The sequence below is a fragment of the Megalobrama amblycephala genome, linkage group LG6 (genome assembly GCF_018812025.1).
Source record: "Megalobrama amblycephala isolate DHTTF-2021 linkage group LG6, ASM1881202v1, whole genome shotgun sequence".
Lineage (NCBI taxonomy): Eukaryota > Metazoa > Chordata > Actinopteri > Cypriniformes > Xenocyprididae > Megalobrama > Megalobrama amblycephala.
The window spans coordinates 36,217,193-36,245,007 of record NC_063049.1 but is presented as its reverse complement, the minus strand read 5'-3'; the positions used below and the strand labels follow the sequence as shown (position 1 = coordinate 36,245,007).

At 37.6% G+C, this 27,815-nt stretch overlaps 2 protein-coding genes and 1 long non-coding RNA gene across 19 annotated transcripts in view; 1 reads left to right on the top strand and 2 right to left on the bottom strand.

The window, feature by feature from the left end:
- The window catches only part of col18a1a (collagen type XVIII alpha 1 chain a), a 95,947-nt gene extending 88,274 nt beyond the window's left edge, over positions 1–7,673 (bottom strand). Inside the window, exons 1-2 of the mRNA XM_048194443.1 lie at positions 7,487–7,673; positions 7,303–7,376 (exon numbers count right to left, since the gene is read on the bottom strand). Of these exons, the coding sequence (XP_048050400.1) occupies positions 7,303–7,376; positions 7,487–7,494 (82 nt within the window). The 5' untranslated portion in view covers positions 7,495–7,673. The remainder of the gene's footprint in view (positions 1–7,302; positions 7,377–7,486) is intronic.
- Positions 7,674–16,668: 8,995 nt separating this feature from the next.
- The window catches only part of LOC125270646, a 44,431-nt gene continuing 33,284 nt past the window's right edge, over positions 16,669–27,815 (bottom strand). The window contains exons 2-4 of the long non-coding RNA XR_007185398.1: positions 20,570–20,654; positions 20,133–20,229; positions 16,669–18,154 (exon numbers count right to left, since the gene is read on the bottom strand). This is a non-coding gene — a long non-coding RNA (uncharacterized LOC125270646). The remainder of the gene's footprint in view (positions 18,155–20,132; positions 20,230–20,569; positions 20,655–27,815) is intronic.
- obsl1b (obscurin like cytoskeletal adaptor 1b) overlaps positions 24,115–27,815 on the top strand; it is a 38,965-nt gene continuing 35,264 nt past the window's right edge. For 4 of the 17 annotated variants that reach the window (XM_048194425.1, XM_048194423.1, XM_048194424.1 and 1 more), the window contains exons 1-2: positions 24,115–24,547; positions 26,696–27,815. In XM_048194425.1, coding sequence (XP_048050382.1) covers positions 26,801–27,815 — 1,015 coding nt within the window. In that variant the 5' untranslated portion in view covers positions 24,115–24,547; positions 26,696–26,800. The remainder of the gene's footprint in view (positions 24,548–26,695) is intronic. The other 13 variants (XM_048194436.1, XM_048194435.1, XM_048194434.1 and 10 more) reach the window with 7 other exon arrangements.

Genomic DNA, 27,815 nt, shown 5'->3' with positions numbered 1-27,815 from the left:
TTGGCCTGTCATTTGTCAAATAACGCTACAGAGCCACAATTACAGGTGAAGGAAGCGAAAAAAGTAAGGGTTTCAACCTGGGCAGGAAGGACTTCAGGAGCACTCAGTGCCGCTCAGTGGCCTATTAGCCATGATGATGGTAGGGTGCGGGCCATAAAGAGTATTACAAATCGTCCTTTCATGACCCAAGAGCTGTAATTATGGTTTTCCTATTGGTTTTTGGCACTAAATTGCTAAAGCTCAGTGTGAGACCAAGAGGCTCAGACACCAAGGACTGACGCTACATGAAAAAAACAAACAACAGCTGCTAGCGCTTACAGCATCACCCTGGAAAGGAAGAGGACATGCTACAGCAAATTCAGATCAAAGCTTTTTAGAGAATAAATATCTAGTGGTATTAAATATCTAGTGGTATAGAGGCGGTAGCGTGTGTTTGCAAATATTTTCTAGAATTCAATTGTGGTTTAAACCTTGGAAAGCTTTGAAGATCACTAAATCACCACTTAGAATAGGCCTAATTGTCTCAGGAAGATATCATTTAAACAGAGCTGCGTTTATGGCACTGGACCAAAATGAGAGACCTTTCAGCTTTGACCTTGTGAATAGCCACAGCGCACACCTGCTTTTATTGAGAGGACACAAATGCACTAGAAGAACAGCTGATTGCTCATTGTGCCAAGAAAACAAAGAGAAAATCTAACTTTGTGACCCAATAAAGTTAAAGCTTACAAAAACATGACCGACAGGTCTTTAAACCCTACATACATCTGCCATTGCTTACAGCTGCAATCCAAAACTTTTTTTGGTTAAAAATAATCCAAAATCAATTATTGAGCAAGTACATAACCAGCCAGTGTTCAAAACTATTCTTACCTTAGCCCGATTCACAACAGTAAGCTTGTAATAATGTTTTTTAATACGAGTGGTACTGGTAGGTTTCCGCGGAAAATACGAGTTTGCCTTTGCGTCAATACGTCTGTATACATAAAGAACGCTGCAGGTGGCGGGTCATTTGAAAACTCTTTTACAGCAGCTATAATAATTAAGCTTGTCATTTTGATGGCGGATTGTAATCAGAACAGAACAGTAAAGACGACCATCCTCATTGACAACTAGTGAATCACCTGTAGTAAAAAAAGACTTCGGACTGTGGAGTGGCTACAGCAAAAAGGGGAATGCATTCAGGCCCACGCGAAAACAAGAATAAAAATATCGGCAGGGCTTTTGAAAGGTGGCGTGAACTCTGTGTTTTGAACGGGATAAAAACGGACACAGAGATTCATTTTAATGTTCATTTTAACATTTTAATGGTTTATTGGGTAAATAATGCTAATTATATAACGCTAATACACACTAAATACAAGTAGTCACACAATGTTGATGTTGTTAACATTAACAATTTGAGAACAAACAGTTTGACGTCATATGATATGGTTATGTTTAATCACCTTCAGATTTATTGTAGAACTTTTTTTCCAGTTGGTCAACAAAAGTGGCAGACATGCTACTTAGCCTACTTGTTCAGATGAAATTTTCAGGAGAAACGTAGTATCTGCAATTCCGAAGTATTCCGAAGTATCCACACCTGTGCAGTGACTGACAATCTATTCCTCAAAACATTAGATTCATCCACGCTGAGGAGCCACGCCGATGCACAACCCACGTAAAATGATAATTCCGCAAATAACTGCAATTGCAGGTTTCAAACAGAGATGGCGACAAAACTTACGGACTGCAGCTTTAAAGAGTTAGTTCACCCAAAAATGAAAATTATGTCAATTACTACTCACCCTCATGTTGTTCTACACCTGTAAGATCTTCATTCATCTTAGAAACACAAATTTAGATATTTTTGATTAAAAAGCTCGAAGCTTTACAAAATTTTCGAATCAGTGGTTCGGATGGCGTAAACGAAGCTTCATTTACTGAAATAATGTGACTTTGGCGCTCCAAACCACTGATTCGAAACAAAAGATTCAAAAAGCTTCGAAGCTTCATGAAGCAGTGTTTTGAAATCGTGCGTCACTAGAAATTGTTGAAAAGTCGTTATTTTGTTTTTTTGGCACACAAAAAGTATTCTCGTCCCTTTATAACATTAAATTAAAACCACTGTAGTCACATGAACTGTTTTAAATATATCTTTAGTAGCTTTCTGGGTGTTTGAAAGTGTAAATTATCTTGCTGTCAATGCAGGCCTCACTTAGCCATCGGATTTGATCAAAAATATCTTCATTTGTGTTCCGATGATGAACGAAGGTCTTACGGGTGTGGAACGACATGAGGGGGAGTAATTAATGACAGAATTTTCATTTTTGGGTGAACCAACCCTTTAAGTTTAAAGTGATTTCTAAGGATGGTGTGAATAATAAACCAATTGGGCTCTAAATTAAATGTACCAAACAAAACAGTGACCTACAGATTGAATGATTTACCTGCTGTAATCATTCAGTCTGAAATACTATGCTCCTGATCTCATCAACTCTAAATCTCGGACATTACGCATGCTATTTGAATGCACATCCTTTAAGCCCCCCAACTTTTGTGTGGTAAAGTAAAAATGACAAGCATTAAGGAGAAACATATGTTCTCATTCCTGTCACTGAATGTTAGCGGTACCCTCTGTTCTTGCAGGATTACTGTGAATAGATTACAACACAGTGCTGTAAAACACAGATGTGTCGCAGTCAGTTCCCATTCATCAGTGCGGTCCCCACCCTTTTAGCTGGCATGCTGGAGTATCACATCTCCAAAATATGCACATATTTAAAGCAAATCTGTTGTGATAAGCCATTATTTGGCCATTTGGGGTTCACTGGATGATAACAATACCCACTTGGTTGATTAACAGAAAAAAAGAGTCAATTTTGACCCACACTGCCCGACATATATCCTAGACCCTACTTTACTATAAATAAATTGCCTTTTACGTAACTTTGCCAGATTGTTCCAAACAATAAAATCTCAAGCTGTGTTGCATATGTAGCCTACATTGGTTTCAAATTTTGTGAGGCAAAAAGCCACAGACAGCACAGCAGGCAAACCTACTGCATGAACTTTCGATCTTCGGTTTATATTTTTCATGTCAAGGTGTGAGATTTGCCTCATTGCATATACTGCAGGTCATTGCTGGGTCAAATTGACTAACTAAACACATTAACTGTAAAAAAAAAAAAAAGGACAACATAATTGTGCATGATGAGGCAGAGGAAATACATTCTGTGTGCATTCCAAGAACATGCACAGTTTTTGTTTACTTTTGTGTTATAAACAATTTGTTACTGTGGAGGGTCACCACTTCATGTCTTCAATTAAAAAAAAAAAACATGGTTCCTCTCTCAAAACAAATCTTAAAGGTCCCGTTTTTCGTGGTTTTTTTGAAGCTTTGATTGTGTTTATAGTGTGCAATATAAAGTGTTCATGTTTCGCGTGTAAAAAAACACAGATTTTTCACATAATTTACTTATCTGTATACCGCTGTTTCCACTGTCATAAAAACGGGCTGATGACTTCCTTGTTCTATGAAGTCCCTCCTTCAGAAATACGTAACGAGTTCTGATTGTGCCAGCGGTTCCTGTGTTGTGATTCGACAGCAGCTTAGCGCTCCTTGCCCGGAAAAGTCACGCCTCTTACCATAACGTGGAGATGCACGCGCTCAGTGTTATTGTAAACATGTCTTTAATTTTACCCTATCAATTTGAGCCGGAATCAGACCCGGTGATTGGACTGCGGGATGAAAATAACAGCGTTTCGACGACATGGCGACAAACACACTCTACAAACGCAACTCTTGTGTATTCCTGTGGGCGGAGGTTAGTCAAAAAAATGTTTTAGTGACGTCATTAAAGAAGGAAGTAGAGGGATGTAGTCCAAACTGGCCGTTCGATGTAGGCGACTTCTGTTAAATAAAATATCTCGCTTGGCACTGAATTTTACAGATTTTATTTATACTCTAACAACAACATTACACACTAACTAAAGTTTGAAACATGGGATCACGAAGAACGGGACCTTTAATATTTTTTTTGAAAAGGAAGCTGAAATCTACCCATGAACTACTGATTTATAATGAATGTTATGAGAACATCACATGGAGTATGCTTTACAAATCTAAAACACAAGTGACGTCTAAAGACAGAGAAGTTTGGGATGCTTCAATTTAGTTGTTGATAGTGGAAAAGTGAAAAACGAGAGCTATTATTTTGCTTGACATCTTTGTAAATCCTTCGCATCACCGGTTGCCAGATCACAATACCTCTGAGTTTAATGATAAATCCAGACTCTTTGTACTGATGGGGTACATGAGAAGTGCACAAACACACATACTCTCTCACTCACTGTCCCTCACACACACACTTTAGCCATCTCTTGATCCCAGGGGCTCCCATTCTCACAAAGTGGGTTAAATACAGCCCTTTTAGCTCACAGGATAATGCCGTCTCCACTGCTCCCCTTGAAAAGAAGAGGTGGGTTAAAGAAAAATTCAATTCACATCTCTGCATCAACACTTCTCAGACAGAGAAACGGGCCCCCCACTAGAGTCTGCAAGTGAAAAAGACTCTGCTATAAGGGAATCTGTTTATTGACTGGAAAATCTGTGGATTACTGAAACCACAGGAGTTGCTGAACCAGGACAGAGCTTCTGTCCACACAAAAAATGTGGTTGGTGATTTTTACTGCCTACCTCAAAAAAGCACCATGCAAATCTGAAAATAATGACAAAATATTTAATCTCTGGCTGAACTATTCCTTTAAGAAAGCACTGCCATTCACCTACAAGAATGCTGCCGCTAACTAAAAGGTTACGCTTCGCTTGTGGATCACGCCCTTTCGTCAAACATATTGTCGATCATCTGTTTAAAGTGTAAATGAAAACTAAAGGACTTTGTTGTAATGATTACATTTTATCTTTGAAGGCATTCTATTCATTTTAAAATATGATTAGCAAATATATGTTTGTGCCTGTGGGTGTTCAAAGGAAACACATAAAACATGTTTAGGCAGTTAACATAAATCTAGCATCAGAACTCGCATTTAAAGTCATCATGTCGTATCATGTTTAATCCACCCTTTTTAACCTCATCAACAAATTTCCAACAATAAATTATTTCATAATGGAAAAGCAACAAAGTTGATGCTATTTTCTGAGGCGAAGTGAAGGGGATATAAATGCTATGAGATCATCAATCCAATAGACGAGATATTTATGTAATAAAGTAACAAGCATCAGCAATCAAAGAGGTGTCAGGGTTACCGAAGTCTTTAAGTAAATCAGCAAGTGTTAGGTCTTCGACTTCTGCTCTACCCATAAATTAATTTTCATCTTTGAAAATATGTTTGAAAAGGGCTACAAACTAACCTTTTCGTTTTGCCAAAGTTACTTATATTAACTTTGTTTATAGAACTATTGTATAAAACCAATATCACATTTGCAATCGAGTTTGTAACGTAAAAAGCTGGTCTAACTAAAGCACTGCGCAGAGAACAGGTCATGGAGGTTATTTGGTCTCCAGGTATCCCTGAGCATGAAGAAAGCTTTGTTTTGGGTAAAAGCGTATTGTTACTTGCAACCACGGAGTTCTCAACAGGACATTCCTGCCTCCTATCGTTTAGGCATCCATATACAGCAGGTGGGAAGCCTTGTTTGCTGTGATTTTTAATGCAGAATTTAGCTCGGCGATTAAATATCCCGGTGGGGTGTCCTTTTACAGCTGTTCTCCTCCGGCCTGCTGTGCAGCCTCAGGCCACGATCAGTCAAAGAGCGACAAATTGATGGCATGACAAAAGAAAAGTCCACTATGAGGCAAGAAAGTAGTCTGCACTCTGACAATCCCAGACACTTATACAAAGTGGATCTGATCAGTGATTATTTAAATTACTGTGCAGCCCTCTCTCTCAACAATACTACATCGCTATAAAACAATCAAACAGACATTCATATAGTCACACAGTGAACACTTGACCTCTCTGTAACCCATCAAGAATTTACTACCTCCCATAAATTTATAAACCCAACCAGGGAATCTTCATGGTATATATTATTTGAGAAATTGAGATGCAACACTCATAGCCTATGCAACACTCATGTGCCTCAATAAAAAAGGCAAATGGCACACCCACAAACTTTGATGCAAGTTTGTCCATTATCCCTATATAATGTGATGACAGCAACAGTGATCTCTGTCAATCAAATATTTATAAAGAGGTTCTCAGTTTCTAAGATCTCTCAGTTTCATGTCTGCCTAACATGACAGCTGTATAGACCTTTTCTTAATTAAATGGTCTGCAACTGAAGTCAATGCAGAACAAAATACATTGGAAGAGACTCCATCACTTGCAAAACTACTGCATGGTAGGCAGATCCCACAAACAGCCACAGAAACTTTAAACAAGTCCAGGCTAACACTCACAAAATCACTGAGAAAGACACCGGATGAAGGAAAAAAAATTATGTAAGCAAATTTTGGCGCCTCTGTCTAATAGCAGTGGGGGAAATTAAACAGACCTAACTTTAAAAAAAATAAATAAATAAATGAAAAACTCCAAACCTGACAAAATATTTTATGATGTACACCAGAAAAAAGACAGATAGTTATCTAAAAAAATAATAATATATATTTTAAAATTATAATTCTTTTGGATTGGGGACAGGAAAAATTGGCAAGTAAAAAAAATGCAACTGTTGGCCTGACTAGGGAAGCAGAATAAAATCCTTATTGTTGAACTGATAGATTAGATAGATAGATAGATAGATAGATAGATAGATAGATAGATCATTTTTTTCCCCACAAAATTTATTAGACAACATGATCTTTTACATTATGCAGTCAAACCAAAATTTATTCAGACATCTTGAACATTTAATTCATTAATTCTGTTTATTCACTATAGTTTAAAAAAAATGGTAAAAAAAATATGACAAGATCTCGGAGTTAAAAAAAAAATTATCTTAATTATGTCAAATAACACATGGTCAGGTCAAAGTGTCTGAATAATTTTTGGTTCCAATTTTGTATCAGTTTTACTGGTAGTCCACTGTATGAAGAATTTTGGGGTATAATATGTCACAGTTTATTTTGCTATCCTCACTTACATAAATGAACTATAGTGTCCTGCACCCACTGGTAAAAACATTAAAAAAATATTAAAAATGTCTGAATAATTTTCGGTTGACTGTTGATCATTCTGCTGTCTTTGATACTGCAGCACTACAGATAATGAAGTCTGTATTTCTCGACTTTTCAACAAGTGTAAGAACACACGTGCCAGTGGTCCAGCTCTCATCCCGTGCGGATCTGTACTCACCTTTTCTCTGCGATGCAGCCGGTGACAGAGCAATGAACACGCAGCAGATGAACCGCTCCAAAAACGCGAGACACCTGCAACGATGACCCACATTTGCTTAGTTTTTTTTTTCTTTTTTCTTTTTCTTTTTCATCTTAATCATTTACACTCTGAAAGGCTTCTGAAGTGCATCTCTCACTTATACCTTGCCATTTCAGTTTTAAAACTGATCGGTTCCGATAGCTACATGGGATCCTGGTTGGAAGGTGGATGAAAGTTTCCCGCTTTAGAGTGAGAACAGCCCTCGCGCCGGTGCAACAGCTGATGAGCGTGATCCGAGAGCCGCACTGATGAACGAGACGGAGCGAGAGGACAGCGGCACACGAACAGTTCAAGACAAGTCCTCTGGGTCCTAAAGCCAACCGCGACAACCCACCTACCTGCATTCTTGGCCCCCGTGACGCCACGCGCTCTCCATGTCAAGTCGCCTACGGAAGCCTTTGGAGACCATGCTTTTTTTTTCTTGTTTTGTTTTTGCATTATTGTCTTGTGTTCTTGTTATAATTTTTTTTTTCTTGTGACCTAAAAATAGCAAGTTTTTTTGTAATCTTGCTTTTTCCTGGTCTAAAAAAATAAACAGAACAAAAAATAAAATATACTTTTTTTTTTTTACCATCAAAATAGGTGATTTCTTTAAGTGATATAAATTAAGATAAATTACAATAATATGTTTTCTTCACTACATGGTTGCTCAGTTTACACAAAATATGAACCACAAATATAGTTGTTGTTTTTTTTTCCTTAAAGGGATAGTTCACCCAAAAATAAAAATTCTATAATCATTTCCTCACCCACAAGTTGTCCCAAACCTGTATGAATTTCTCTCTTCTGCTGAACACAAAAGAAGATACTTTGAAGAATATGGGTAACCAAACGGTTTATGGGCCCCATTAATTTCCATAGTATTCCATAGTATTTGAGGGTGAGTAAATGATGACAGAATTTTCATTTTGGGGTGAACTATCCCTTTAAGAAAAAAAAAAAAAAAACTATATTTGTGTTTCATATTTTGTGTAAACTGAGCATCCATGTAGTGAAGAAAACATATTATTGTTAATCATATGGCTTAAAATTGCAATTCAGTGCAGCTTCAAAGCAGTGTTCATTTTGGCAGCCATTTCTGATTTAGTCTTCATCTTCAGATGAAAATGCTTTTTAGTCTTTTGTCTAGTTTTAGTCAACGAAAAGTCATGGTATTTTTGTCAAGTTTTAGTCATCACTTTTAGTCAAACTACAATTACCAACATAAATTTTGATAGTTATTTTATATGTAGTCTTTAAACAACAGTCATAATTTTTCTCTTTAGACCAATTCATTTGAATTAAGGTAACAGGCTGTATTGACATTGCACTCTTAGCAGTAGCACTTATGCAGTTCTATATCTCTTTTCAAAATCATCCAACATCGTTGTTTTACCTTCTTTTGTAAAGGGCATTTGACTTAGCCTTTGCCGGTTCGCTTTGTAGACACTGGATCAGTACTTCCGCCTACCTTTCCAACGTAACTATGTAATGCGTGAAGTCGTCGACGCACATTGCAGAACTAGTGCAAGATGAGCATTTGTAGTTAAAAAGTATATCAATTATTATTTTTTTAGAAAATGACCGCTCGTTTCCTAGATAAGACACTTATTCCTCGTCTGAGATCGTGTAGAGCCTTTTGAAGCTGCATTGAAACTGCAATTTGGACCTTCAAACCATTGGTAACTGCCCACTATATGGAGAAAAATCCTGGAATGTTTTCCTCAAAAACCTTAAAGGTGCCCTAGAATCAAAAATTGAATTTACCTCGGCATAGTTGAATAACAAGAGTTCAGTACATGGAAAAGACATATGTTGAGTTTCAAACTCCATTGTTTCCTCCTTCTTATATAAATCTCATTTGTTTAAAAGACCTCCGGAAAACAGGCAAATCTCAACATAACACCGTAACAGTCGGGATCATTAATATGTAACAGTCGGGATCATTAATATGTATGACCCCAATATTTGCATATGCCAGCTCATGTTCAAGGCATTACACAAGGGCAGCCAGTAATGCTTTCTCATATGCTTATGTCAATTTTCTATACAGAGGAGTTATATTTATTTAATATTCATTGTCATTACTGTGAGCGCTGGTGTTTTCAATTCATCCTTGAAGTCGGAGGGCGCTCTCTGTGCATTTTTAGTCCACAAATTCATCTAAAAGAAGAAGAGGCTATTCCATGAATGGAGTTTCCAATTCATACTGCAGCCGGAGGGCGCTAAAGAAACAAAAACTCATCTAAAATGTCTATAGAAGAAAAGAAAACAGGAACTAACTGCATGTCTTCTAGAGCTCCCTAACCATGACTTTTACATCCAGATAAACACTTTTCAAGACAATAAATACACGATTGAGACGATGAATGCATGTATTGACTGAATTTGCGTCTGAATAGCGCTGGCTCCGTGGGCGTGGCCGCATTAGCAGATAATGAGCTGAATCACGGACTTCTGACATGGCTCTCTTTTCATACAGATTACATAAACACAGAAGGTTTGTTTTCGATTTGACTTACATGATTTAAAACCTGACATCTTAACGTTTTAGACATAAGTTTAGGATTGTTTCATAAGCAGGGAGGGAGAGATTTAAAGGGGCCGCGCAGCCTGAATCAGTGTATAGTTAATGATGCCCCAAAATAAGCAGTTAAAGAAATTAATTTTAAAAAAATCTATGGGGTATTTTGAGCTGAAACTTCACAGACATATTCAGGGGACACCTTAGACTTATATTACATCTTTTAAAAAGAAGTTCTACGGCACCTTTAATTTCTTTTCGCCTGAAGAAAGAAAAACATGAACATCTTGGATGACATAGGGGTGAGTAAATTATCAAGAAATTTTAATTCTGAAGTGAACTAATCTTTTAATCTAAAAAACTGCAGAAACCTGTTTAAGAAAAAAAAAAAAAAACGTTTGGATTTCTTTGATGAAGCGGAGTGTTGTTTCGCTGTCTTTATTTGATAGCACTGCCAGCATGTTGGCAGAAAGATCATAAACACTAAATCACTGGCATCACTGCTATTATTAAATGTTAAGTGTGTAATATCTGCGCCAATGTGGCACCAAACTAAAATGCAAAAACAATTGCTCATTCACGGGACAGATTGTAAATTTTGTTTGACAACACAAGTGGTGCAAAAATTAATAACTTCGGCATCACCAAACAGATTTACAAAACTTTCAAACAGGTTTCCTGAACATTTCTCCATCCACCATTGGTCAACCAAGGGGATAGACCTGCTGCAAACTCACACCATTGGTTAAGTCAATGTAAATGGCTTATCTAGCTGTCTCTGCATGTTAAACTTGAATATGAGATCATATATTCACATGGGGAAAAAATGACATCACCTTTAAGCAACTTTGTTTGTACTGAGGAAAGTTTGAACTGCCATTAAGAAAAAGGGTCAACAAAAGAGAAACAAATCTGATCCTGTCTTTGACTGGGAACAATTTCAAATGTGTACAGAGTTCCTCCTATGCTTCCAGCCCTAATTTGTTCTTCCAGGTGAACTTGTCACCAGCGCTCTTGAGCAAAGCATGACCTGGAGTGCAGTTTTAACTTGGTGTTATGTGGTGTACTTGTGCAATGCAAAGGATAAGGTGAAGTCCATTGTGAGCAGAGTGCTTCTCACACATAAAAGTTAATCACTCCTCAAATATGTCTGTCACTGTCTGGTATGCTGTCAGTTGGAATGGACTCATAAAATCAGAATCCAGATAAGATGTATCCAATGAGCTCAAGACATGATAATTCTTCAGAATCTTACCGATTGCAAATGACCACTTTAGGCAAATATGCTTCTGGACGTAGTATAATATTAAACAAAGATCCTTTTAAGAGTGATCACAAAATATTTCCATTTCTTTCAAGTTGAACCCAGAGCGCACATTCTTTACAAGTGTGAGGTAAAAGAACGTGTCACCCAATCAGATTTATGCACCAGTGTGAAGTGGGTCAATAAGAGTGCAGCTTTTGTTTTCCCAGTCAGGTCAGCTTTCTTGGGAACAGTGGGTCAACAAGAGAGGAAGGGGAACAGACACACACACACACACACACACACACACACACCTACGATTTCAGGAACACCCACTGGGTAACCTCTTACTGCGGAGGAGAGGGAGGAGATGGGGAGGATCGCCGAGGAGTCTGATGCTAGGAGTTCAGTGACTGCCTTTGGAGCCAAAGCTGTGATCAGCAGCTTGCGGGATGCTGTTGAAACACGTTCACAGAACTGGTGAGCTTTGCTAAAAGCAAAGAATGTATTAAAGGGTTAGTTCACTCAAAAAGGAAAATTGTGTCATTAATTACTCACCTTGATGTCGTTCCAAACTGTAAGACCTTTGTTCATCTTCAGAACACAAATGAAGATATTTTTGATGGCCTCCGATAGACTGCAACATAATTACCACTTTCAAGGTCCAGAAAGGTAGTAAAGACTTTGTTAAAATAGTCTTTGTGACGACAGTAGTTCAATCTTAATGTTATGGAGCGACGAGAATACTTTTGTGTGCAAAACCACGTCAGTCTTCCATGTCAATCTCCTACGCAGTTGACGTAGCAAACACAGTGCAGCACTTCCAGGTTTTACGTCAGAACGCCAGGTCAGTATTGGCTGACGCTGTTCACGTGAGCTGCGTGGTGTGGTGCTCACGCAGGAGCCGGACAATAATGAGCCGCCGTTCTGATGTAGAACCCGGAAGTGCTATGCTGTGTTTACTACGTCAACTGCGTAGGAGACTGACATGGAAGAGAAGAAACTGTTGAATAAAGTCGTTATTATCATTTGCTTTTTGCACACAAATGTATTCTTGTTGCTTCATAACATTAAAGGTGCCGTAGAATGGAAAATTGAATTTATCTTGGCATAGTTGAATAACAAGAGTTCAGTACATGGAAATGACATACAGTGAGTCTCAAACACCATTGTTTCCTCCTTCTTATGTAAATCTCATTTGTTTAAAAGACCTCCGAAGAACAGACGAATCTCAACATAACACCGACTGTTACGTAACAGTCGGGATCATTGCATAAACATCGTTGCATAAACAAAGGCTACGTTTACACGTGGGCGGCTATTTTCATGAACGGACATTTCAACCTCTCCGGTTTCAAAAATAACATTGTGCACACATGTCAGTTTTCAGAAAAGTGTTCATTTACACGTACCCGTGTATATATGACGTCAAGAGTGTAACGAGCAGCTCAAGCCCACGTAAGCCAATCAGAATCCCGAAAAAGAATCCCGAATTCCTCTTGAAGTGATTCGAAGTTGTTGCAAAATTGCTGATCTCCGAGCACTCATTCGTCTCTGCTCCTCGACATAATGAAGCAGCTGTATTTGCAAATGCAAACACACGAGAAGAGTTTGCACCAACATAAATGCGACTGCTACTCTGAACGCTTCCATGATCACATGTAAACGTAGGTCGCACTTTTGACGTAGGTGCGAGCTCTGGCGCATACTGTGACGTTGGCTGCCTAAACACCCGTTTGTCTCAGTTTACATGCAAACGTGCAAACGAAGATTTTCAAAATCTCCACTCTGGCCGGAGTTTTTAGAAAAACTCGTTTTCAGAGGCGACTTCTCCGTTTGCATGTAAACGAAGGGCGCAAACGAAGGGAAATGTCTCCGTTTTTCAAAATAAATATGTAGCCTACGTGTAAACGGGGCCAAAGTTTACACAGCTAATATAACACTCAAAATGGATCTTTACAAAGTGTTCGTCATGGAGCATGTCTAATCGCGTAAGTATGGTATTTATTTGGATGTTTACATTTGATTCTGAATGAGTTTGATAGTGCTCCGTGGCTAACGGCTAATGCTACACTGTTGGAGAGATTTATAAAGAATGAAGTTGTGTTTATGCATTATACAGACTGCAAGTGTTTAAAAATGAAAATAGCGGCGGCTCTCTTGTCTCCGTGAATACAGTAAGAAACGATGGTAACTTTAACCACATTTAACAGTACATTTATACAGACACTTGCAGTCTGTATAATTCATAAACACAACTTAATTCTTTATAAATCTCTCCAACAGTGTAGCATTAGCCCGTTAGCCACGGAGCCTCAAACTCATTCAGAATCAAATGTAAACAACCAAATAAATACTATACTCACATGATCCGATGCATGCATGCAGCATGCATGACGAACACTCTGTAAAGATGCATTTGAGGGTTATATTAGCTGTGTGAACTTTGTTTATGTACTGTTTTATAGTCGAGAGCTCGGGGGGGAGCGCGAGGATTTAAAGGGGCCGCAGCCTGAATCGGTGCATAGTTAATGATGCCCCAAAATAGGCAGTTAAAAAAATTAATTAAAAAAATCCATGGGGTATTTTGAGCTGAAACTTCACAGACGCATTCAGGGGACACCTTAGACTTATCTTACATCTTGTGAAAGAACATTCTAGGGCACCTTTAAGGTTGAACTACTATAGTCACGTGGACTATTTTAACAATGTCTTTACTACCTTTCTGGGCCTTGAAAGCGGTAATTGTGTTGCAGTATATCGGAGACCAGATAACTCACGGATTTCATCAAAAATATCTTAATATGTGTTAAAGCATTATACATAAAGCTGAAAACTAAAAATATAAAATTAAAAACTATTTTAAAATATGAATAATTGCTATAATAGTATATTAATAATACTTAAATGACACTTAAAGCAACTCTATGTAGTTTTTCGACCTTCAAATAATGTCTCTAAAATTATTTCAGTGGTAGAACAACTCTTAACTGGAGAAATTCTACTGCCGCTGCTACCCGAGCAGCCTCCTAGCGGCTATAACCACACTCTACAAGTTTCGTGTTTAGGTCAGTACACACAGCCCTGCCCATCCCCTGCCGGACAACATTTTATTGTATTATACAAATTACACCCTTTGCAAACAATGCTACATACGAAATATGCGAGCGAAAAAAAAAAAAAAACTAGGCTAACATTCTACCGTTCTTTTTGTCATTGTACTTTTCAATTCTGGAGTAACAATAAATAAAAATATGTAATAATATTTGTAGAACATAGTGTAACACGGGCTACTTTACCTGGTCGGTGGACATGGTTTCCAAACGAAGTTTCTGCATTCGCCGGTTTTGTCAGCTTAGTCAACAAATTCACGTGTATTGAGCTGCACACGGGGAAGCTTATACAGCGACAGTATTTACGACACTGGTAACAGATAACTGCGCTTATCAACCACATGGGGGAACCGTGAGCAAATGTTCCATGGTGTTGCTTTAAACGAATAGTTAAATTTGCTATGAACTGCTTTTCTCTTTCATTTAATGGAATTGAATGGGGCAGTTGCTGTCAAGCTCCAAAGTGATTATAAGAGAATTATAATAAAAGTAATACACATAATTTGAGCAATATATCTATAATTAATTATATAATATAAAGTCTTTTTATAGATTTGCATGACGAACAGGCCAAAATGTAAGTCATCGTTCACTGAAAATTATTTTCTCCACTGCAGCTCTCAAGTCATATATTATGGTGCTTTGAGATGCTGGAAAATATGGAATATGGAAAAGAGCAGCCAGGGCAGTCTACACATTTTCACTCTTTGTGCTTCACAGAAGAAAGCTTTATTCTTTTAATAAAGGCAAGACCATCTGGATTACACAGTGTGTTTTCTGTAAATTGAAAAAGATGCTTACTATGTCAGGATGGTATTAGTAGACTCATTTTGATTTCAGGAAGGACTTTAAGTCTAGAAAAATATAAACACCAGATTTTTTGGCAGCAAACATAAGGAAGTAGATTTGCTTCACAGATGGAAGAATCAAGGTAAACAACATTCAAAGTGTAAGTTTAGTCTATTTGAAAAAGGTTAGTAATCTAATCAACAGAGCTAGTAACCGCAGAATTGCACAAATACACAACTAGATTAGCCTTTCACCAGACACAACACAAACTCTTGGCCAAGACAGCATTTTTTCACAATTATCAGTCATTTCGCAGTTCACTAGCTGAGAAGAAAAGCTGTTCTTTCCAAGCCTGGGCATTAGTGGCAAATTTCATGGGAAAATAGGGGACAAAAAACACTGTGCATTTTTGTTATACACCTGGAGTTAATAAGAGTCTCAAGAAAATGAAGTTATGTTGTATAATCCCCTTACATAAGCATTCACCAAATTCAATTATAAGTGAACTATTTTTAACTTTTACCTTCATTTCACTTTTTTATTTTTGCATGTATGCTTGTAATTACTATAACTATAAACAACTTATGAGAAGAACTCAATAAAAAGCCAAACTCCAAACTACTTTTAGATGGTGTTCTCATTGTTAGTTCCACTTGTCAAATAGTTGTTGAGACCTAAGTGGCAGTTGGTTTCTGCCTGATGACTGAACATCTCTATCTTGTCAATTTTTGCTCACAAAAGTGCTTTATTGTGCTCATCCATGTCCTTCAGCTAAACTCCAATCACTTCACTCTTGATTTATAATGTGCTGCTGTTGTGCTGAAATAATCTGCAGTTCTGTTTCAAACATAGACCCTCTGAATCCATTCTATTTGTGAACGTCAATCAAAGACTCTTCTGTTTGGAGATGAATGTGTCTGGTCTAGTTGAGGATTTTTTTCTGTCAAGAGTGGATTTCATATTTTAACTTTTAGAATAGTGATTCAAATTCCACTAATATGACATTCGAGCTGATGACTGATCTGTGTATGCTGCTTTATTCTCAAGGAATTTGAATTGGTGGTGTTTTGCCACAGTTAGGACTTGACGCAGAACAATGGGCCAAATTGTTTGAAAGCTGCTTTTTTTTGTCTGACATAACTTTTAGCAATATGTGTATTCATGTAGTATTTGCAGAAAATCCCCCAGGACTATGTCAACATCAACGTTCAAAATGTTCAAAAGTTTGGGGTCAGTAGGATTTTTTTTTAAGAAAAGAGGAAAGATGCATTAAACTGATCAAAAGTGACAGAAAATACTTTTTTGTAACAATTTAAATTTCAAATAAATGCTGTTCTATATTCATCAGAGAATCCTGAAAAAATGTAGTTTTCACAAAAATATTAAGCAGCACAACGGTTTTCAACATTGATAACAATAAGAAATGTTTCTTAAGCGTCAAAATTGGCAAATTAGAATGATTTCTGAAGGATCATGTGACTGAAGACTGGAGTAATGATGCTGAAAATTCAGCTTTGCATCACAGGAATAAATTACATTTTAAAATATATTCAAATAGAAAATTATTTTAAATTGTAATAATATTTCACAGTATTACAGTTTTACTGTGTTTTTGATCAAGTAAATGCAGTCTTGCTGAGAATGAAAGACTTTCAAAAACATTTTTAAAAATCCTTTGAAAGGTGATCATTCATCCACATATTATCGCCTAAACCTGATGCGAAGTTAATGGTATGTTATTCCTTCGTGTTATACAGGTACTTTCCAAATAAATGAATAAATGGACATGAAATACTGATATGAGTTGAAATTATATGAAAAGAAAGAGAGAGCAGAGTAATATTACAGACTAGCACAGCTTCATATAATATCAATTGGCTGGGATTATGGATCATTAAATTAATGGTCATTTCACTAAAATATTTGATCAATTAAAATAATGACCAATCAAAATTGAAAATTGTCTTCAAATATGTCTCTGGGCATTTTTAGTACATTTATATTCTATGCTTGGAATTCACAGTGTCTCAAACTATGGATCTAGGCCACACTTTTAGTTATTTGGGTGAGGCAATGGCTAACAATGTCATGCATGAAAGAATCCTGTTATCTGATTATGGAATCAGGACGAGGGGCCTTTTGCCCCAGGTTGGGTTAGGTGTATAAATCTAGTAGCTGCAAGAAGTTCAGGCGAGATAAGCACCGATACAGCTTCCCGCTGTTTATTGTATGACAAAGGTCTCTCTTATTAACTTGACTCCTTGTGGGTATTAACATAATGCCAAACATTCTGAAACATTGTGCCTCAAGAACAAGAATGTGCAGGTGTTATTAAATTGTGTGCTATATAAATTCAGACATACTCTTTAGTTTGGCTTTCACAATCCCTCCTTCTGCAGGTCAGAGGATTGTCCTGGTTTCGTTCTTCTCTCTGGTTGAACCAGCATTCAACAGAAAAAAATAAAGACCTATAGGCCATTTATCTATTTGGATTTGACACCACCTGCTCTTCAGCTATTGCCACGGTGTTATAACCAGGAAAACCAGTATTTAGCAAGCACAATGTCACAAGACATTTACAGCCAAAAACAGCAAAACTGATGATTAATATACAGTGCGATTTTGGGACAAAGTTAAATTTAACGTTGGTTAGGGCACAACGCCACTGTAATAGCAACCAAGCAATTGAATGTCATGACCTGAAATTACATGGGAGTGTTTATCACTTGTCACTTTAACATATCGTGCCAATTGGTAGCTGAAAAGAACCAAAACCATTTCTGATTAATTTTTTTGAGTGAGCAACATCACTAAAATGGAAAATGCTTATGAATTATTGTGATTTCAACAAAACAGTCAACAGAAACCAGGACAAAAGGTCATGAAAACTCTCAATGGAAGCACCTGAGTGGAATCTGCATAATTTGATTCCAGGTGCTCCTGCTGACTGCCTTGTTCACACATGTAGGCCAGCATACCTTCAGCTACCACCCTATACCTCAACTCTTGTGCCTGGAGGCAAGTAGTTAGTGCTGTCCAGGTCTCACAGGGCCATCAAAATTCCTGACACCTTCCATTCGGGTCATTTTCCATCTGTAAGGGTGGAAGCCATTGGCACCTAGACTGGAAACAAATAACAGCTTATGCCACCTTTATTTATGTAATGCTTTATACAATACAGATTGTTTCAAAGCAGCTTTATAGTGATAAAAAGGAAAAGAATGATCAATTACACACACAGAATTCAACACAATCAGAGATATATTTAAAAATCCACGCTTTATAATGGTAGTGAACAGGGAGCATGTTTTGAAGCCCCCCAAAAATCCATCCATCCATCATAAATATAATCCATACAGCTCCATGGGGTTAATAAAGGCCTTCTGAAGCTAAGCAATGCGTTCTTATAAGAAAAATATACATATTTAAAACTTTATAAACTAAAATAGCTACACTCTAAAAAATGCTGGGTTAAAACAACCCAAGTTGGGTTAAAAATGGACAAACCCAGCAATTGGGTTGTTTTGACCCATCTGGTGGGTCACCTGCTGGGTAGTTTTATTTAACTCAACTGATGTTTAAAAATTACTTTATTGATCACTTAAAATGAACCCAAAATAGGTTGGAAATTAACATTTATTAATATGTTTAATTAATAATAATTAAATAATAAACATGTATTAAATTGCTTATTAATAAATGTTCATCTTTTGATTATTATTGTTGCCTCTAGTAATTATGTGTCTGATTTTTAATTTCCAACCTATTTTGGGCTCATTTTAAGCCAGACATATAATCATTTTTAAACAATAGTTGAATTAAATAAAACTACCCAGCATGTTGGGCAAACATTTAACCCAACCGCTGGGTCAAAACAACCCAATCACTGGGTTTGTCCATATTTAACCCAACTTGGGTTGTTTTTAACCCAGCATTTTTTAGAGTGTAGCTTCCGCCAGACGATCGCATGCATACTGCGCAAGTCGACTTGTGCCAAATGAGTAACCCCTGAAGCGATTTAAACAAGGGCTGTGCAACAAACTCAAGCTCCTCTTCTCTTATATCGAAATCCTCCAACATTTCACTTTAAAATTTTGTGACAAGTGTTTTGTTTTGCTCTATCCTCTGTGCTTCCGCGTTCGTCATTGCATCATGCGCCGGGTCAAATCGATGCGTATGGCCGTCTGCCGTAAGCTAGTTATTATACTTAATAAAGTTTTAAATATGGATATTTTTTTAACAAAAACCATTTGCTTCGCTTCAGAAGGCCTTTATTAACCCCCTGGAGCCATATGGATTATATTTATGATGGATGGATGCATTTTTTGGGGCTTCAAAACAGGCTCCCATTCACTAACATTATAAAGCTTGGAAAAGTCACGATATTTTTAAAAATATCTCCGATTATGTTCATCTGAAAGAAGATAGTCATACACACCTAGGATGGCTTGAGGGTGAGTAAATCAAGGGAAAATTTTCATTTCTGGGTGAACTATCCCTTTAACATTTATGGTTCATGTTCATTTCTACATATAATGCATAACATTTTAGGTTGCATACATTAACATTAGTTAATGAATTATAAACTTAAAACATGAATTACCAATGGATATATCAATTTACTAATCTAGATCTAGATTAATGCTGTAAAAATATACAAATTAAGTTAATGGGCCATGTAAAGAGTTAAACAAGGCTTTTAGCAAGGTTAAAGAATCATTTGAAGAAAATATTTTGAAAGAATAAAATGAAAGAATCAAAGTCAATGCAAGTGTGGACTTCAAGTCTGACAACTAATGCATGAATTCTCTGATTCTTTATCACCACACAGTGGTTGCCAAAAGAACTGCAGAAGTTTCAATTCTTCATTTGTGAACAAACTGGCCTACTTTATCCACAGTGCATTAAAACATTAGTCTTTGTTCAGATTAAACAGACTGTGCTTTGATTGTGAACATGTTTAAACAAATGAGTACTCAGGCAGACGGTTCGTAATGACTCGGCTCAGACAGACAACCTTCCAGCTGAAATGTTTCCTGGCGAAAACACACACACACACATACACACACAAATAAGCAAGTAGAGACAGGGTACTACAGACCTTTAGCATCCAGCATCCAAAACCTTGTGTGAATTCATTCATAGCCATTGCCAGGTCCATGCAATTGTCTGATATTTATGCATCACCTGCCTGTTCTCTTTCAACACAGCAGAAGAGCAGGATTAATTTTAGGATTTACAGAGGTAGTAATATTAAATGATAGCTTGGCTCTGTTGTAGATCAGCGAGGTTGTATAGAAATAGACTTGCCAAGCTCAATTTTAAATCATGAGGAAAAGGTGAGGTTGATGTAGGAAAAACAAATAGCTTTGCCCCTATGGAAACTGAGAGGTCATGCCAGGTTTATGTCACTCTGATTTAGTAAAACAGAGGTAAACACTGTCATGTCAAGAAACCAGCCGTTTGATTAGTTAACTCTCCACTGACTGAAACGGACCAACTAAAGTGACAGCAAAAGAAATGACCGCTTTCAGTTACCTAAAGAGATCTCCATTTCAGCACATCACCTAGAACATTCTTTCAGACAGCGCTCTGAACAAATGTCAAAGACAAACCCGTTCACCTGCAATAGAGAAATGCAATGAATGGACATGCATAGTTTCACAAATAATCCAACATTTTCTTGGTATTCTTACATCCCCTGAGAATTCTCTACTTAAGATGTGCTGCAATACACATTCATCATTCATGTCCATTCATGTTTCAGGAGGCAATCTGAGAAAGTATTTGGAGCCTGGGGAAACTATCTGTGTTTTAGGTTTAGTAGTTTATCAGCTTATTGCAGCCAATGAAACTTCAAAAGAGTTTTTAATAAGATAATTTACACCCATGAAAACCAGCCCACTGCATATTATATTGTGTTATTACATACTTGGGCAAACAGTAGGTTGTTTCTAGCGGACTTTTAGAAAAGAAACACTTCACATATTCATTAGTTTCATTTCTGTACAACAAATTCTGTGATTATTTAAGCCAATAACATTTACGCCACATCAAAAATGATTTTTCAATATTTTTTTGGAATAAAATAGCTGACTACTTTCATTACTATTTTATGTACCCTAACAATTTTTGCATAATCACAAAAAATACCTGAAATGACAAGCAATATATTTTCTTCATAAGTAATATTTACCTTGATTTTTATTAGCCTTTTTCTTGTTCCTCAGTAACACTTTGGTTTCCTAAGTATACTAACTTTTGGGGAGGAAATGTAATTAAAACAACACATGAACACACGTGTGCTTTTATTAATTTATGTGTATTTTTATTATATATATATATATATATATATATATATATATATATATATATATATATATATATATAAACACACACACACACACACACACACACACAAGCGTTGTTAAAATAAAAATTCACATAAATAAATAAAAAAAATGCAATGTGCCCAATAATGTTAATAAATGTGCAGCAGAATAACAGCAATAGTGAAGTACTGAATAATGAAAATTAAATATTAAATAGTTTTTTCTATCTACATGACATTCAGTTCTTCACTCTGGTGAAATTAGATTAGATTGCCCAGTATTCCAGAGTCATTGTTTATTGCAATTCACTCTTTGGGGGAGCTCAGAACTTAAACATTTAAAACATTGTGAGTAGATATGTTTTACACTCTTTGACATATCTTCATCTCTGTGCCTCTATCTATCATATGCTTGTTTACCACAGATAAAAACCAATGTTTTCTAAGAGGAGATATCACTTGTCGGTCCAGTGGCCACCTTTGTAAACAAATGGCTAGAAATACGTGTGGATAGTTCTGGCAGGCGTGCAGCCAAGATCTTACAACATGTCTGAGCCAGTCAGAAGAAAGACGCTTATAAAGCAATGACGACGCTTTCCTAAATTAGAGTACCTCTACTCAGATACAAAAGAACTTTGTGACGATTTCCAGCAGACAGATTACTCTGATTATTAAGGGGAAGAAACATCATAGACATCTTTATATTTTATTATTTTGGTGATGGAATCATGAGGTAAAATGAAAAAGTTTCAGACAAAGTTGATAAATGGATAATGACAGCTGTAATCCTGCCAGCAGAGGGAAGGAGCAAGCCATTTAGAGCTCTCCAGAGATGCACTTGCCATCATCAAAAAACTATAAATAACAAATCATTTATTGTTATCATATTGCGACTCTAAACAAAGTTCAAACACTATTTAAAAAAGAAAAATTCTAATACCTATTTCATACATAAGCTACAGAAAAACTGGTTATATGTCATTGATGGCAAATTCAGGAAAACTTACTTTACATGAAAATCTGTGGTGATATAAATTAAAGGAAGAGAAAGAAAAATGTTTCTACAAGTTCCAGGTTTTATCATATATAGGCCACATTCTTTCAAATATTTGAGTTCTTAAATACAGTAACATTCACACACAATTCAGTTATTTACAGGAGTGACAACCACATTCAATAACCAAACTCACACCTGTAAATTTTCAGGATTCACAACTGCATTCTCAGAAAACCCACGCTGAGTGAATGGAACCAGACCGGACAACTCGTGTCATGAGGCGCTGCACAAATACGTTTCTACCGTGTGTTGAGGGTTTTCACATGTGGTTATCCTTTCGGTAATTTACAGAGATGGAGATATGAGCTGTGTGTCATCTAAAGGTTTTAGATAACAGTCACTGTTCTCCATCGGAGCTGCTCCCGTCAGTTTTGTATTCTACTCGTGACTGAAATGCTCCACTTTCCATATAGATATAAAAACTGCTGTCGGTTAGTGAAGATTTGACGGATAAACTTTATTGGACTCTTGTCGTATCAAAATTGATAAGACTTTTATGGACGTCACCATCTTTGAAATTATTTTGGTCACTGGTAAGAGAATATGGGCTTGGCTTGTTGTATGAACAGGACATTTCGAGACTCACACCTGTAAATGTGGTTGTCGATCCCAAAAACTGACAGTGTGAACGTAGCCTCTTTTTCTTCCAAGAAAACAGAACATACATGACTCAAGAATGAGAATATCTTACTCTTTCCCCCTCATCTTGCAGCAAATCATATTACTATCTAACATAACTAAAGCTTTTCCCCAAACTTCCTGTTTTGACAGAAACTGTCAACACGGAAGACAACTGTGTTCGTCTTGCAATTTCACTGGGTCTTTATCAGCAGAGCATAGCTATTAACAGACTCTCAGTGTTGTTTTTACAATTATTCCTTTTGCCGAGTCCTCATTGCAACAGGTTGCAACACAAAGAAACGACACACTTGCTAATATCTTCTTTAGCAGCTCGGGGAATTTAGAAGTTTCAAAAAGAGGACCGCTAATCCCTGCAGGTTTTCACAAAGTGGCTTGTACAAACCGTTTCATTGCCAGGATGCTGGTTTCAGGGTTCAGGCTAAGATCAGATTACTTCCAATGGCTGAAATCAGAGGAGGCAGCGTTGAGCCTGTGAGACGTGAGCCTCTAAACAGCTGAGGGGTCACTGCTCTCTGTGTTCACCCTCACACATTCATAAGCCTTATCACACGTGCATGCAGCACCCCTCTGGATCTTTTCTCTGAACGCTTCGTTTTTACATATTTTGCTGAGCTTATTTAAGGACACTTTGCTGTACCTTCTCTGACAATGAAATACATAATGCATTTCAAAATAACACCATCAGCTATGTCAGTTGTGTCAGATCCCTCCAGTTGACACATAATGCTATTTACACCAAATGTTGTTGTCGTTGTTTATACACAAAGTACATGTGATCAGCATACTTGTCTAAATCATTTGTAGGGCTACACATCTACTAAGGCTGATGACAGATCCCATAAAATTATGACCATTACCAGGAATCCTCTGCGGTGTCTGAATGCCTTCAAATGACTACGCTGGCACTGCTGCCATAAACAAAAGTTTCTGAACATTCATCTAAATGCTGAAAGTTTTCAGGAGGCCAGAGGGCTGCTCCCCTTCTCCTTAGATTTTATTGCAAGGTCTCAAGTAAGTCAAGCAATCTGCCCAGGACGAGCAATCCAACCTATCTTTAGCCACTGCGAGCAAGTGAATGGAGAGCCTGACTTATCTTCACTGCTGTCATCGAGGCTGCCAGTATTTTTAGGGGACAGGAGCAGCTGCAAAAGCATTTAACAGTCTTCTATGAACAATAACACTAGGGGTGTCTCAGGACTAAACGCCATAGAGATCGTGAGACTGCTGGAGCGTTCAAAGGAAAGCTGTCTGATTAGACTAAAACCATCTTAAAAGGGGCACTTTAAAAGCCTTGGCAAAATGGGCAGGTGACACTGACCAGATGTTAATGAGGAGAACATACCGCAACAAACTTACCGAAGCGGAAAAGGATTATTCTGTAAAAAAGAAAAAAAAATACTACAGCTGGAAGTGAGGGCCAGTGAAGCAGGAGGACCTGGTTGCCGTGGAATGTATATTGACAGTTGTCTCTGAGGACTAAAGAGAGGTAGGATATGTTAATGTTACAAAGTGCAGTTTCCCTGAGGTCAAAGGTCAGTCTAATGAAATTAGGAGCACAAACAGGAGGTTAATCTCCTTTTAAAGTCCTAAGGGAAATTCCTGCTCTAGATTGTTGATGTTATACATTTAAACCTTCAACATTAATACCAGTTGGAGATATAATAGGAGTATCTGCTTTTCCTTTCTTTTTGATGTGTGTTCTTCAATGCTGACTACATGATGGAACATCTGAACACCTGTTTTCTTAAGACAATATACAGTATGCAGTCGATATATAGAGTATAAAGTGATATAATTGATATTTTAGGGAGATTCTTATAAGGTGATTTATGTGTTACATATCATGTTTTGTTGTCTTGTTTGTAGCGTAGCAAATGCGTAGCATGATGAATAACTAGCAGACGTTTAAGGTTCTGAAGAGGATACTTATACCCGGATCGTTTTCCTGAAGTTAGCTGTGCGTCATAGATTCCCAAGACTAGCGATTCATGTGTTGTGCCATCCTAAAGCAGATAAATCAGCCATGGCGAATAAACATCCCTCTGTACACCCCAGAAGCCAAACTTGCAGCGTGATTGAAATTGAGAAGCCACACATTAAAAAAAAACCATTAAGCCAACATGATCTGGATTACTTCATATGCAACAGAGGATATTTTCAGAGGAAGATATCACTTAATAGTACAGAGAAAGTGTTTCTTTCCTGAAACGAATGACAAACAAACTAATTTTGACAATGACATTTAACAGCTAAATTCGTCGCTGCATTTGTTAAAGGGGGTGTGAGAGGCATAGCATATTTTGACTGAGAGGTCCCCATAGGGTGTGTCCATGCGTGAGTGTGCAAGACCTGTGTTGTATGTGCACGCGTGTTCTGTGGTGTGCTTTGTGATACCTGACACATGCCCTCCTACAGGTCTTTATTTAGGGCAGACTATATAAAGCACTTTCCCATTGAAATACAGCACCAGCTGTGTTAGTTATGTGTTGTGGTCGCTGTTGCAATAGGGCTAAAACATGGTTCACCTCTAGAGCTCTTCTCACACAAGGTATAATATCTAAGAAAGTTCTGGGCATTAAGTAATCTGGTGTAATAGAATCCTTTCTCTCTGGGGAGAGCCCACGCTATCAAATCCCACTAGTGCACATACATACCAACACCCTCACGCAACAACTAGTTTTTAATCTAGTCTGTATACTTTAGCAGATTGCTGAAGATTTGAGAAATATACTATCAGAAAACCTTTAGAGGTACAACAACTTGTCACTGGGGCAGAACCCTTAAAAGGACATCTTTGTACCTTTTGTACCTAAAGGGTGCATATTAGTACCTAAGGGTAGCAATATATACCTGAAGGTACTACTTTGAACCTTTCAGGGGTAAATAAGGTACAAAGATGCCCTTTGAAGGGTACTGCCCCAGTGACAAGCTGTATGCACATTTTTTTCTGAGAGTGTAGCTGAAGCAGTTTTCTTTGGGACATGAAACATGAAAGGTTGGGTTAATAATTTTTGATAGATATGAGAAAACTTAAAAAGTTGAACCAACATTGCATTATACTACTTTTGTAAATGATGGCAAAAAGTCAAATGTCAGATCCAGTGGCAATTGTAATTCTGCTTTAAAAATATAATAATTATGTTTTACATGTAAGGTGAATTCAGTTGATTGGGACACTTTTTGCCATTGAGATGACTGGGAAAATGTGTCCCATTCAACCTGAATTCACCCCTACACAAATGACCAAGCAAACAAGACATATTTCAAATGATCAAGTTGTGATGTTGGAAGTGTTGCAGTAAAACAGAGCAGTAAAACTGCTAACACGGTTTGATTTAGACAAAGTACATTGTTAGTTGTTAGATACAAAGCTTTCCAGGTGCAGCTGAAGGCAGCATTATGCAATAATCAAACTAACATGCAGTTCTGCACATTTACTAAATGAATTACATTAAATGATTTCCTGTTTGACTGACTACTGTGGCACTTTACTTTCCTCTGGAATTTAAAAGGCATTCTATTGAATTTCGAATGGTCCCCAACCCTTGTATTTACATGCAGTATTATATAAATAATGTATGAAACTGCTGTTTATCAAAGCATTTTAAATGCATTTTTCTTTGTTATGATTTAGAGCCTTACTTGATAAACAGCTGGACAACAAAATTCTTTCAAAGTAATAAAGAGACTGAATGCCTGTAGCCTGTCAATCTGAGTGGAGGTTGGCAAGTGAGCAGGGATGGATGTCTTTGGTGGAGCGCCACGGTTCCTGGCCTACCCTCGTCCCGTGGTTGTACAGAGTGGCACAGATGCAGTTCTGAAATGCCAGATCAGTGGAGATCCCAGACCAGCAGTTATATGGGAGAGAAACAATGAGAAGATTCACCCAGAGGGTAGATACCGGGTGTTTGAGGATGGCAATGTCTACAACCTTATCATAACTTCTGTGACAATGGAGGACAGTGGACAATACATCTGTAAGGCCAAGAACTGCATTGGAGAGACTTACGCAGCAGCCACTTTGAAAGTAGAAGGCGAAGCACAGGAGATGGAATTTCGGGAGGAAAACAAGCCACGCTTCCTCATTAAGCCCCTGTCGACTAGAGTCGGACGAGGAGAGGATGCAGTGTTCTCCTGTAAGCTGTGGGGAAATCCTAGACCAGAAGTGATGTGGGAGAAGGATGGCAAGAAGTTGAATGAGATCTTTGAGAGCACACATTTCACCATCAGCTATCAGGATGGAGGATGGTTCCAGCTAAAGATTTTCAAGACAAGAGCACCAGATGGAGGGGTGTACACATGTAAGGCCAGGAATGAATTTGGAGAGAGTCTGGCTGGGGCTGTGCTGTTAGTGGATGCTGGACCAGGACACGAGGATGAAGGGAACCGTAATGGATACACAAATGCCCACTGGAAAGCACATCAGGGAAAACAGAGAAGTGGTAGGCAAGTTGCAACAAGACTGAAAGATGACCCGCTACCAAACTCAGCCAAAGTGAAAATGTTTGCAGTGACAGAGGGGAAGCATGCAAAGTTTCGTTGCTATGTAACCGGGAAACCAAAACCAGAAATATTATGGAGGAAAGATGGGAGACTTATCTTGTCTGGGAGACGGTATCTCTTGTATGAAGACAGAGAGGGTTACTTCACACTTAAAGTTCTCTACTGCAAACAGCAGGACAATGGAGTTTATGTCTGTTCTGCTTCAAACACTGCAGGGCAAACCCTGAGTGCTGTACACCTTATCGTCAAAG